The sequence below is a fragment of the Lampetra fluviatilis genome, chromosome 52 (assembly GCF_964198595.1).
Source record: "Lampetra fluviatilis chromosome 52, kcLamFluv1.1, whole genome shotgun sequence".
Classification (NCBI taxonomy): domain Eukaryota; kingdom Metazoa; phylum Chordata; class Hyperoartia; order Petromyzontiformes; family Petromyzontidae; genus Lampetra; species Lampetra fluviatilis.
Window position 1 is genome coordinate 7,679,050 of NC_136326.1, and position 13,153 is coordinate 7,692,202.

The 13,153-nt window shown below is 50.0% G+C and overlaps 1 protein-coding gene across 5 annotated transcripts in view; it reads right to left on the minus strand.

Annotated features, from left to right (window-relative positions):
• LOC144949127 (uncharacterized) overlaps positions 1-7,340 on the minus strand; it is a 31,957-nt gene extending 24,617 nt beyond the window's left edge. For 3 of the 5 annotated variants that reach the window (XM_078878989.1, XM_078878991.1, XM_078878987.1), the window contains exons 1-6: positions 7,081-7,340; positions 5,090-5,166; positions 3,669-3,871; positions 3,143-3,230; positions 1,310-1,429; positions 404-545 (exon numbers count right to left, since the gene is read on the minus strand). In XM_078878989.1, coding sequence (XP_078735115.1) covers positions 404-545; positions 1,310-1,429; positions 3,143-3,230; positions 3,669-3,871; positions 5,090-5,093 — 557 coding nt within the window. In that variant the 5' untranslated portion in view covers positions 5,094-5,166; positions 7,081-7,340. The remainder of the gene's footprint in view (positions 1-403; positions 546-1,309; positions 1,430-3,142; positions 3,231-3,668; positions 3,872-5,089; positions 5,167-7,080) is intronic. The other 2 variants (XM_078878988.1, XM_078878990.1) reach the window with 2 other exon arrangements.
• Between the last annotated feature and the right edge of the window lie 5,813 nt (positions 7,341-13,153).

Sequence of the window (13,153 nt, forward strand, 5' to 3'; positions counted from 1 at the left end):
TCCTCCCCCTTTATACCCCTCACCAGGATCCCAACCCCCCAGGCTGCCTGACGCGGACGTCGTTGCGGGCACCCCCCGTGTACTCCCGTAACTCCGCCCACTGTGTTTGTTACCCATTGGATCGTATGCACTTACAGCCCTCCCGTAACAGCCCTACAAATGTATCCTTGCGACCTGCAGTGTGGTGGCGGTTGACCACAGTACGGATGAGATGAAACAATGCCTGCTAGAGACCGCGTCTCTCAATGCGGGTGGGGGAATCAATGAGCGAGATTCTTGGGAACAGCAACCACGGCGACATACGAGCGACAAGGAGGCGAGCGAGCGACCCCGGGGTGAAAATGGGTGAAAATTATAGTTCAACGAAGTGGCTTATGTGAAAATTTATAACAACGTCACAAACCCAAGAGACCGGCACCATATTTCTCCACGGAGCCGTGCCGGGAGGAGTTTGCCCGTGAGTCGCGAGCACACTCTGTCCAGGCACTCAGGCCCGACCCCCAGCACGGCGCACATAGACTCTCCCAGCAGCTCGCTCCTGGAGCCTGGCAGAGGGAGGGGGGTCCCAGTTTCACAACACGAGGCCACTGCACAGCACTGCCTGGCACGCACAGCGGAAGCCGCACAGAAGCACACCTTATGTAAGCAACGGACGCTGCTGCCACAGCGGTTGGTGTGATTAGGGGGTAAAGCCGGTGCATCTGGCAGTCATCTCAGTCGGCCAACCCATAGCACCTAGGCCTGTTCCATGACCCCCTGTCAGCAAGCCTTCGACACTTCACAATAGCTGTGAATCTTAACAATGGCCATGAATTGTATCTTATAACAATAATAACCTTGCTCGATTCAAGACGCATGTTAATCTAATCTCACTTACTTACCTACCACACTGCACGATACAGCAACACACTAACCTGGCTGTGAATCGTAACAATGGCCATGAATCATCACAATGGCTGCAAATTGTAACAATGGCTGCAAATCGTAACAATGGCCATGGATCATAACAATGGCTGCAAATTGTAACAATGGCTGTGAATCTTAATAATGGCTACGAATCATAACAATAGCCACGAATCATAACAATGGCTGCAAATTGTAACAATGGCCGCGAATCGTAACAATGGCCACGAATCGTAACAATAGCCACGAATCATAACAATGGCTGCAAATTGTAACAATGGCCATGAATCATAACAATGGCTGCAAATTGTAACAATGGCTGCGAATCGTAACAATGGCCGCGAATCGTAACAATGGCCGTTAATCGTAACAATGGCCACGAATCCCTCCTTGCGAAATCCCTCACCTTGCAGCCCAACCGAGCGGCGCACCGGCTCCCCTTGACGCGCCGCTTCCTGCGCCATCGCCCTTCTGGCCGCGGCAGCGACCGCAACGCGGGTGCCGTCCACGAACGCCGCCACGGAGTCTGGGAGGGGATGAGAGATGAGGCAGACGGCTCCTCCTCCTCCTCGTCAACGGGGAGCTCGCGCGACGCGGGCAGTTCCACACAATCAGGAGACCTCGTGCTCACACGTGTCACGGTCTCGTAAATACACACGGGGTGTCGGTTTTGGAGGTACACTTCTACAGTTTTAGAAGATGTGGCTCATGTCAATGGGACTGACTGTTCCATCTCATCCACGCTGCGTTCGAGCGCCACTACACCGCAGGTCACGACAACACAATCACCTACTCACTCACCACACTGTAGGTTACTACAACCCACTAACCCACTCATCACTTACTTACTCACCACACTGCAGGATACAGCAACACACTAACCCACTCACCCACTCATCACTTACCACACTGCAGGTCACAACAACACACCCACTCATCACTTACTCACTTAATCACCACACTGCAAGTCAAAGCAACACACTAACCCACTAACCCACCCATCACTTACTTACCTACCACACTGCAGGATACAGCAACACACTAACCCACTTACTCATCCACCCACTCACCACACTGTAGGTCACAACAACACAATCAACCACTCACGCACTCATCACTTACCACACTGCAGGTCACAACAACACACCCACTCATCACTTACTCACTTAATCACCACACTGCAGGTCAAAGCAACACACTCACTTACTCCTCGCTCATCCACTCTCCTACCCACCCACTCACCACACTGCAAGTCACCTCACTTCTCTCTCTGCTTCTTTCCTTGCACTACTCTGCTGTGGAATTCCCTCCTTTTTAACACGTAGGCTTTCGCGACCAATATTATTCATAATATAGGTTTTTGGGTCAGATCGCGTTATTTATAAATGTGTCGTAAACCTGATGCTGCTCTATTTAAGACCGGAAGCAACAGGAGAGCTTCACCATACTTGCCCGATGAAGCTGATTGTAATTATCAGCGAAACGTCGTACTACTCAAATTAAAATGATCATTCTCTCTACAGCACACCGGTGGGCTAAAAAGGTGAATTATTTTGTCCTTTGAAAAACGTGACACATTTTTTACTGTTTGGCCGTGTCGGGTGGTGGAGGGTTACGACACATTTATAAACAACGCGATATGACCCAAACCCCTATATTATGAATTCCCTCCTTCCATCATCATTGTATCTTCTCTCCCCACGCTCTTATAACAATAATAACCTTGCTCGATTCAAGACACATGTTAATCTTATCTTAAAAGAAATTATATGGCACCTTATCCAAGGCACATTACACAAAATTAACAATTTGCACAGCATGTGAACGTAATTGTGAATAAAATAGATGAGAGGAAGCAATGGTGGCAAATCTGTGGTGCGTGAATTACGTGAAAGCCAAACTGATGACAGCAAATGACGATGAATGGACTGAATGAATGAGGCTCATGAGTGGTAGCCATGCAATGGTAAAGGTGGCGGTTATGAGCGGGAGATTAAGGGAGCGTGGGGTGAGCTCGGAAAATAAGTGAGTTTAATAATGCCTCGATCTCTTATAACATGGACAGTGTCGCTTGTTGCTGGCCGCTTGGCGTTTTGGGTCTGTGCCCAGCAACCGTATTTAATGAAAGACGGCGAGCAATAAGTCGACGGCTTTACGAGCGCACAGAACTCATCGCACAGTCGCCTTCACAGTGAGGTACTCTATCTCAGAGGTGGCAGCCGTGATGACGTGCACTAACCTTCATTCGGTGACCTCTGACCGTGGTGCTCTTTACCCGGTGACCTTTTCCTCGTGTCGAGGGCTTCTGATGAGACCTCCGTTGAGATCTGCACAAACCAAATCGAGGAACGGCTGTCGGCCAAACCGGCATCACCAACAACTTCCGATGGAACGGAATCAACGAACCGAGCGGGAAATCACTTTGCCTTTTTTAACGGTCACAGAGCTCGGGAGAGAAAACAAAGATCCCCCATATAGCCTGAACAGACTGTTGGGGCAAGTGCTGTTAGGAGAGCACCTATAAAGGACGGCACGTCACACGGGGTGGTTGGTGGCCAACACCACGCCCGGCCGCCATTTTCTCTGGTACTCATTTGACGCCGAGTCGATCTAGGGGAGGCCCAGGACCGGTGCAGACAATCACCACCAATGATTCGCGTGAGCGGCAATCGAACTCGGGTCGCCGGGTTCGTAGCGCAGTGCGCTACCCGCTCCACTACCGCTCGCGCGCACATACGCGCGCATCCACCCGGATCCACGCTGACCTTGTGCCAGGACGCGCCTGGCAGGAGAGTCTCTTGCAGACACGCGTCCAGCCACCGCACTCCGTACACGGGGCTCTTGCCGAGTGACCGGGCGTCCTCGGGCGTGAGTTTGCCTCGCTGCTCTGCGCGCGTAGCTCCAACGTTCGCCATGTGGTACGCACGGAGGCCACCCAAACCGCGTTCGGCACAAACGGCGAAGGGCCCTGCCGCGAATTCAGACGCACGTTTCATGCGTCAAAGATTGTGGGGAAATTGCAGCAAGACATATCCCATTGCTGGACCGCATTTCAACATACGTGCATTTATACGCTCACCGCTTTCAGGGCATGTATGCGAATCTACTCGCAGACATCCGTTTCTGTCTATACACACTGATATCATACTATGAAGAAAAATAAGAATAGGTTTTACAATAAAACAGACGTGAAAAATTAGAATAGTACTCTTTGGTTCTTTCGGTAAAGTCACGTAGGCAGAAAAGTAAAGAATATATTTTTATTTAAAGCTTTTGTGACTGCAGGGATTCATATTCTTGGTTCTTTCGCAATCATCATCACATTCTCACGGCGTTTCGACTGCAACACAAGCAATCATCATCAGGTGATGAAAAATTATTTTGCTATATATATTTTTTTCTTTTATCATTTCCCTTCTACGTGACTTTACCAAAAGAACTAATAAATAATAAATTACGACGTTTCGATCGCAACACAAGCACTCGTCATCAGGTAGAAAGATACAGCGGTAGAACTGCTGAACAAGAAAGGGCTGCTTACACTATGAGATCTCTTTTACCAGTGGCAAAATATGATAGTAGGTTTTTACCCTTTTAACTGGTACAAAACTGTTTTGTACCAGTTAAAAGGGTAAAAACCTACTATCAAGAAAGGGCTGCTGCAACAAGAGATTATAAAAGGGCTGCTATTATTGCAGCAGCCATTTCTTGTTCAGCAGTTCTACCGCTGTATCTTTCTACCTGATGACGATTGCTTGTGTTGCGATCGAAACGTCGTGATTTCTTATTTAGTCTTCTACCTACGTGACTTTACCGAAAGAGTATGGATTCCTGCAGTCACGAAAGCTTCAAATCAAAACTAGAATAGGTGTAACCATGTCTGACAATAAAACAGGAGGTGTTAAGATGTCCAAACACCAATTAGATACATTTTGCAATGAATCAAGTGTGCATTAAGCACACGTACTTGTGGTGAACATGCAAACGAACGTGTTCTGATAATATAATGATCTATACATCGTTTATGAAACTGATTGGCCTACACCAGAGACATCCTTCTTTGTAGCCAAGTCTCACCAGTGTCAGACCAGAGAACGCTAAAGGGCGATCAGCACAAAGACAGAAAGGGTAAAACCTATTATTCATCATACTTAATACTGGCAAAAAAGGTCCCATGATATCATACTCATGGCAATGAGTTCCTGGGTTCGATTTCCGACTCGGGAGCCTTCCTGTGCGCAGTTTGTGCGTGCTCCCCCTGTTCTGCAAAGGAAGCGAGTGTGAGTGTAGGTCACGTAGTCCGCATGCCGAGGCACCACTTGCCCAAAGTAGCTTCTATTTGGTCTGATGGAAGGGGCTAAATGGGCTGGAGGAAGAGATGGGCTGGAGGAAGAGATGGGGGAAGAGATGGGCTGATGCGGTCCAGGAGGATGTGGAGCTGAGTAGAATTGCCGACGACCGGTACCAGCGGTGTCAAGATCGACCTCGGTGGAGGAGGCTCGTGAGGACGCTACCATTGGAGGCAGTCGCCCTATAGGCAGCAGTAGCAGCTCGACTCCCGTGCCACTCCTCCACGTTCTCTGCCCATGCTGCCCGTCTTCATTAACCCGCATTGACCAGCGCGGTGAAGTATGGTCAAACATTCATGAATGACAAAGATCACCCCGTGTAGCCTCAACAGACTGTAGGGGCAAGTGCTGTGAGCGAGCAGCACCTATGAAGGCCGGCACGGCACACGAGGGCGTGGGTGGCCAGCACCACGCCCGACCGCCTTTGTCTCCCCAGTGGCGATGTTTTAGACACCGGGTACTCATTTGAGGCTGAATCGACCTAGGAAAGGCCCAGGACCGGTTCAAATAATCGTCACTGGCGTTGGCCGTGAGCAGGAACCAAACTCAGGTAGCTGTAGCGGATTCGCCACGAAGTGGCAGTGGCGTCGCCGCGGCGCCCGTGCCAGGCTAGGTGCACTTTGAGGCCACGTGATGTGGCAAAGGCTCTTTGCTGGCAGGCGGTCACGAGACCGACCCTGCAGGTGCCATGGGTTGACTGGCGGGGATTACCCGCAGATGCACCACCTGTGAACACGACTGTGCCAACTTCACCGCGTTTTATCCACCCGGCGCTCCGCTCGTTGTTGTGAGCGTCGCTCCTCCGCCCTCCGTTGTTGTTGGAGGGCGACTGCCTCCAACTGCCCAGTAGCGTCCTTCACGAGCCTCCTCCACAGAGGCCGATCTTGACACCGCTGGTACCAGTCATCGGCAAGTCCACTCAGCTCCACGTCCTCCTGTACCACATCACTCCATCTCTTCTCTAGCCCGTGCCGTGCCCGTTTAGCCCCCTCGATCCGGCCGAACAAAAGCTGTTTAGGCATGCGGTGGCTGGGCATGCGGGCTACATGACCCAGCCAACGCAGCCTTGCCTGCCGGAGGAGCTCACCGATGGGACTTTGCCCAGATCTTTCAAGGATTTGCGAGCTCCTCACACAATCCAGCCTGCAGGTTAAACCCAGGATGGATCGTAGGCAGGCCAGCCTAAATGTTTCCAACCGGCGAAGACACACACGCACACAGACACACACGCACACGCACACACCCCACACGCACACACAAGCACACCACACACGCACACACACCACACACGCACACAGACAAACACACATACAGACACACACGCACACACCACACACAGACAAACACGCACACACACCACACACGCACACACACCACACACACACGCACACACACCACACACACACGCACAGACACACCACACACAGACACGCACACATACCACACACACACACCACACACAGACACGCACAGACACACACCACACACAGACACACACGCACACACACCACACAGACACACACACCGAACACAGACACACATACACACCACACACGCACACACACCACGCACACACACCACACAGACACAAACACCACACGCACACACCACGCACACACACCACACAGACACACACAGGCACACACGCATACACAAAACACCACACACAGGCACACACACGCACACACAGACACACACAGGCACACACATACACCCACACCACACCACACACAGGCACACACACCACGCACAGGCACACACGCACACACACCACACACGCACACACAGACACGCACAGACACACACGCACACACACCACCACACTCACCACGAGACTCACCACGCCACTCGCCCAGCTCAGCGCGGCTCTAGCAACGGCGGCGCTTGGCAACGGATGGCGCCCACTGCCGCCTCCCCCGCCGCCTACCCCATTGTTTATCTTTAGAGATGTTTAGAGATGTTAAAGATAAACAACGAGTGAACACTTCTCGTTCTGCTTCTTCTTCGTCTTGATGCTGGTGTTGGTGTTGTTGTTCCCGGGTGCCTCGGCTCCAATGCAGCTGCTGCTGCTGCTCGGCCACTGTGGGGAGGGCCCCTTTGGGCGTCGCGGTGGCTATGAGATGTTAACTCCCTCGCCTGGTACGCAGGAGGTCGTGGGTTCGATCACGACCCTGACGCCTGCTGCTGTATATTTGGAGTTTGTGTGTCTCTCTAATCATCATCACCACGGTGGCTATGAGATATTAATTATCTCGCCTGGTGTGCAAGAGGCCGTGGGTTCGATCCCGACCCTGACGATGCCTGTTGCTGTATATTTGGAGTTTGTGTGTCTCTCTCTCATCATCATCATCACGGTGGCGAGGAGATGTTTACTATCTCGCCTGGTACGCAGGAGGTCGTGGGTTCGATCCCGACCCTGACGCCTGCTGTATATTTGGAGTTTGTGTGTCTCTCTCATCATCATCACGGTGGCTATGAGATGTTAACTACCTCGCCTGGTGTGCAGGAGGTCGTGGGTTAGATCCCTACCCTGACGCCTGCTGTATATTTGGAGTCTGCGTGTCTCTCTCATCATCACCATGGTGGCTAGGAGATGTTAACTACCTCGCCTGGTACGCAGGAGGTCGTGGGTTCGATCCCGACCCTGACGCCTTCTGTATATTTGAAGTTTGTGTGTCTCTCTCATCATCATCACGGTGGATGAGATGTTAATTACCTCGCCTGGTATACAGGAAGTTGTGGGTCGATCCCCACCCTTACGCCTGATGTATATTTGGAGTTTGCGTGTCTCATCATTATTACAGTGGCTAGGAGATGTTAACTACCTCGCCTGGTACACAGGAGGTCGTGGGTTCGATCCCGACCCAGACGCCTTCTGTATATTTGTAGTTTGCGTGTCTCTCTCTCGCTCTCCCCGTGGTCGCGTGGATTTTCCCCGGGTCCTTCGGTTTTTCCCTCCACATTTAGAACCAAGAAGCGATTGGAGTATTTGGCTGATATACATTTCCACGCAATGATAAGCCACTTCTTTGGGCTATCATTTGTGATAGCCAGACAGGTCGCTTCTGGAAAAAAACCCGATATAACTCAATGGGCATTACCTGGTAGAATAAAATAGTTCTAATAGTAATAGACATTTCTTGATGGGGGGGGGGGGGCTTTCGCCGTCTAACGTTCAATATTTACAGCAATTAATCCAACAATCTTTAATATCGAACGAGTCCCCTTTGAGATCTGCGGACAGCCTTCTTATAACCACTCCGATGTCAAGGCTCTGTTCCTGGGCTGATCGTGGTTTTCGCCACTGTGCAGATTCCAGGCTTTGGAACAACGCTTTTGCCATTGCTTTCAAGACAATCCGACACGTTTGGAGTAACGTTTAGACGTCTGTCTTGAGAATTCGTCCCTTTAGATGGGCCTCCAATATAACCACCCAATAGACCTTGCCCAGGAAGAGTCATACGACTTGGTGTAGCTCTCATGGTTAAATAAGTAAATTGTAATTATATAATAACAAACAAGTATATTTTGTTTCTCTCTGTGCCTATGTGTGTGTCTCTCTCGGTGTGTCTCTGTGTTATATGTCTCTGCTTGTGTGTCTGTCTGTGTGTCTCAGTGTCTGTGTTTTGTCTCTCTCTCAAATGTAGCAATCTTTGGAAGAACGTAATCAACCAGGCAAGGTGTTGACTGTTATGTTAGCCGACTCTCTGTGTTGTATTGCATTATAATTCTAAGTTTACTAGGTTTGTTTTCTCTTTCATTTGTATCTGATGATGATTGCTTGTGTTGCAATCGAAACGTCGTATGCTATTAATTAATTATTATTTTCTTTCTACGTTACTTTACCGAAATAACCAAAGAGTAATTCCTGCAGTCACGAAAGCTCCAAATCAAGTTTGAAGTAGATTCTGATTTAACACGTCGGCTTTCGCGACCAATATCATCCATAATAGAGGGGGGGTTTTATTGGGTTAGATCAGGTTCGATGCACAGGAGGATTTCTTCACAATTCCGGCTGTCGCCTGATGATGCTGGTTGTAATTACCGACGAAACGTCACGGCACTCGAATTGGAAAATGTTGTAGTGGGTTTACTCGCCCAAAACACACAACCCGTTAGTGCTGAACGAGTAACTAATTGGCACGCTTTGTTTATGTGCCAAACCGACGCCAAGTTGGCCGTGCCGGGTGGTGGCGGGTTTAACGACACATTTATATTTACGCGATCTAACCCAACAAAGTTCCCCCCCGCCCCTCTATTATAGATTATGATTATTATATAAAGGACGCACACAGAGTCCGGGTAAGGAGGCACAGGGCACGACGTGTATTTCACGCACGCACACACACGGCGGATACAACACAGAGGCTGCGAGGAGGAGTCCGCTGTTGCTCTCCTCGCTGTTAGTGACAGCCGTGAGTGACCCAGTCGTCACGGTGGCGCGAGGTGTTAACTACCTCGCCTGGTATGCAGGAGGTCGTGGGTTCGATCTCGACACTGACGCCTGCTGTATATTTGGAGTTTGCATGGTGGCGAGATGTTAACTACCTCGCCTGGTAGACGGGAGGTCGTGGGTTCGATCTCGACACTGACGCCTGCTGTATATTTGGAGTTTGCATGGTGGCGAGATGTTAACTACTTCGCCTGGTATGCAGGAGGTCGTGGGTTCGATCTCGACACTGACGCCTGCTGCTGTATATTTGGAGTTTGCATGGTGGCGAGATGTTAACTACCTCGCCTGGTGTACAGGAGGTCGTGGGTTCGATCTCGACACTGACTGACACCTGCTGTATATTTGGAGTTTGCATGGTGGCGAGATGTTAACTACCTCGTCTGGTAGACAGGAGGTCGTGGGTTCGATCTCGACACTGACGCCTGCTGTATATTTGGAGTTTGCATGGTGGCGAGATGTTAACTACTTCGCCTGGTATGCAGGAGGTCGTGGGTTCGATCTCGACACTGACGCCTGCTGCTGTATATTTGGAGTTTGCATGGTGGCGAGATGTTAACTACCTCGCCTGGTGTACAGGAGGTCGTGGGTTCGATCTCGACAATGACTGACACCTGCTGTATATTTGAAGTTTGCATGGTGGTGAGATGTTAACTACCTCGCCTGGTGTACAGGAGGTCGTGGGTTCGATCTCGACATTGACTGACACCTGCTGTATATTTGGAGTTTGCATGGTGGCGAGATGTTAACTACCTCGTCTGGTAGACAGGAGGTCGTGGGTTCGATCTCGACACTGACGCCTGCTGTATATTTGGAGTTTGCACGGTGGCGAAATGTTAACTACCTCGCCTGGTAGACGGGAGGTCGTGGGTTCGATCTCGACACTGGCACCTGTATATTTGGAGTTTGCATGGTGGCGAGATGTTAACTACTTCGCCTGGTAGACAGGAGGTCGTGGGTTCGATCCCGACACTGACGCCTGCTGTATATTTGGAGTTTGCATGGTGGCGAGATGTTAACTACCTCGCCTGGTAGACAGGAGGTCGTGGGTTCGATCCCGACACTGACGCCTGCTGTATAGTTGGAGTTTGCATGGTGGCGAGATGTTAACTACCTCGCCTGGTATGCAGGAGGTCGTGGGTTCGATCCCGACACACACACCTGCTGTATATTTGGAGTTTGCGGTGTCTGTCTCTCTCTCCCCGTGGTCGCGTAGATTTTTTTTTCTCCGGGTCCTCCGGTTTTTGCCTCCACATTTAGAAACATGCATTTAGATTATTTTGCTACAATACATTTCCACATGATAAGCCACTTTGGTGAGCTATCATTTGTGGCCAGGTCGCTTCTGAAAAATAAGTTAATATCTCAGTGGGCTTTACCTGGTAAGATTAAAAAAATGGTTATTTTTATTTGTTTATATTTGTAAGTGGTTTGTTTACCTTTCCTATACTTCGCATTCCTATCGTGTTGTTATATTGTTTGCTGTAGTAGTAACCTTCTGACCCCGTGCCCCTACTGGACATCTGTGAAAAAGAGCTAAATAAACTAGCCCACAGCCCGTCTAAAGACGGGTGTATCGCAGTACATCTGAAATATTCAAGCGAAAAGCAGACAGTGACGTCATATTCAGTGCATCCATAAGTGTGAAATTTGTAAGACCGGTAACACAGACTTATTTTATTTGACGATTATATCCCTTATTCTTGGTTCTTTCGGTAAAGTCACGTAGAAGGGAAATAATAAAAATAATTTAAATATAAAACAATAAAAAGTCTCACGTTTCGACTGCAACACAAGCAAACAACCACAGCCTGCGGCGGCCCCCAACAGACTGGTCAAGTAAATCCTTACGATCCATCAGGTGATGATTGCTTGTGTTGCAGTCGAAACGTCGTGAGAATTTTTATTGTTTTATATTTTTATTATTTTATTATTTCCCTTCTACGTGACTTTACCGAAAGAACCAAGAATATGAATCCCTGCAGTCACGAAAGCTTTAAATCAAGATTATATCCCTTGTTCATCATGACGTCGTTTTTTTGCTTCTATGTCTCAGCAGCGTTACGGAGTTCGCGTGACTTGAGGGTTCTGTTTTTTTATTGAGGGTTACGTTCTTGGTGAGGAGGGAGGAGGCTCCCCCACCCATGTGGAGTGACGTCATCCGATCATTATTATTAATGGAGGGGCGGTTCTCCATGTGGTGACGTTTCCTGCTTATGATTATTAATGAGGGGGGGTGCTCCATGTGGAGTGACGTCACCCGCTCATGATTATTAATGAGGGGATTGCTCCATGTGGAGTGACGTCACCCTCATTATTAATGAGGGGGGTGCTCCATGTGGAGTGACGTCACCCGCTCATGATTATTAATGAGGGGGGTGCTCTATGTGGAGTGACGTCACCCGCTCATGATTATTAATGAGGGGGGGTGCTCCATGTGGAGTGACGTCACCCTCTCATTATTAATGAGAGGGGGTGCTCCATATGGAGTGACGTCACCGTCTCATTATTGAGGGGGGTGCTCCATGTGGAGTGACGTCACCGTCTCATTATTAATGAGGGGTGGGTGCTCCATGTGGAGTGACGTCACCCTCTCATTATTAATGAGGGGGGTGCTCCATATGGAGTGACGTCACCCGCCCTTGATTATTAATTAGGGTGCTCCATGTGGAGTGACGTCACCCGCTAGTGATTATTAATGAGGTGCTACATGTGGAGTGACGTCACCCGCTAGTGATTATTAATGATAGCGTTACGGAGTTTGCGTGACATCAGGATTCTCGCTTTTTATATGTTAAAATATATTCTTAGTAAGTTGTTGGGGGCCCCTATGGCCTATGGCGCCCCCGAACAACCACAGCCTGCGGCGTCCCCCAACAGACTGGTCAAGTAAATCCTTACGATCCACTCGCACAGCGTGCGGTGTGGGCCTTCATCCAGCAGTGGATTTAAGCACCAAAAAAACTCGAGTACTAATGTAATTGACAGAACACGGCTCTCCCTCAGGGCAGCAGCGGAGAGAGTGCGTCTGGCTCCCTCACGGCATCAGTGGAGACAGCGCGGCTCTCCCTCAAGCCAACAGTGGAGAGCACGGGGGTCCCTCAGGGCAGCAGTGGACGGAGCACGGCTCTGCCTCACTCTCACTCACCCGTCTCCTCTGAGCGGCATGCGATTGTGTGTGAGTGTGAGTGAGTTGGTACAGTAGGGGTCACAGGTGGTGCATCAGCCAGTCATCTCGGTCATCTCAGTCAGTCGACCCGTGGCACCTGCTGGGTCTGCCCCGTGACCTCCTGCCAGCGGGCGTTCGACACTTCACGTGGCCTCAAGGTGCACATGGCCTGGCACAAGCGTCGTGGTGACGTCACCGCCACTTAGTGGCGAATGGCGGTTGTTGTTGTTGTGAGCTGTGTGTATGAGTGAGCGGTGTGTGAGTGGATCGACCGGCAGCTTT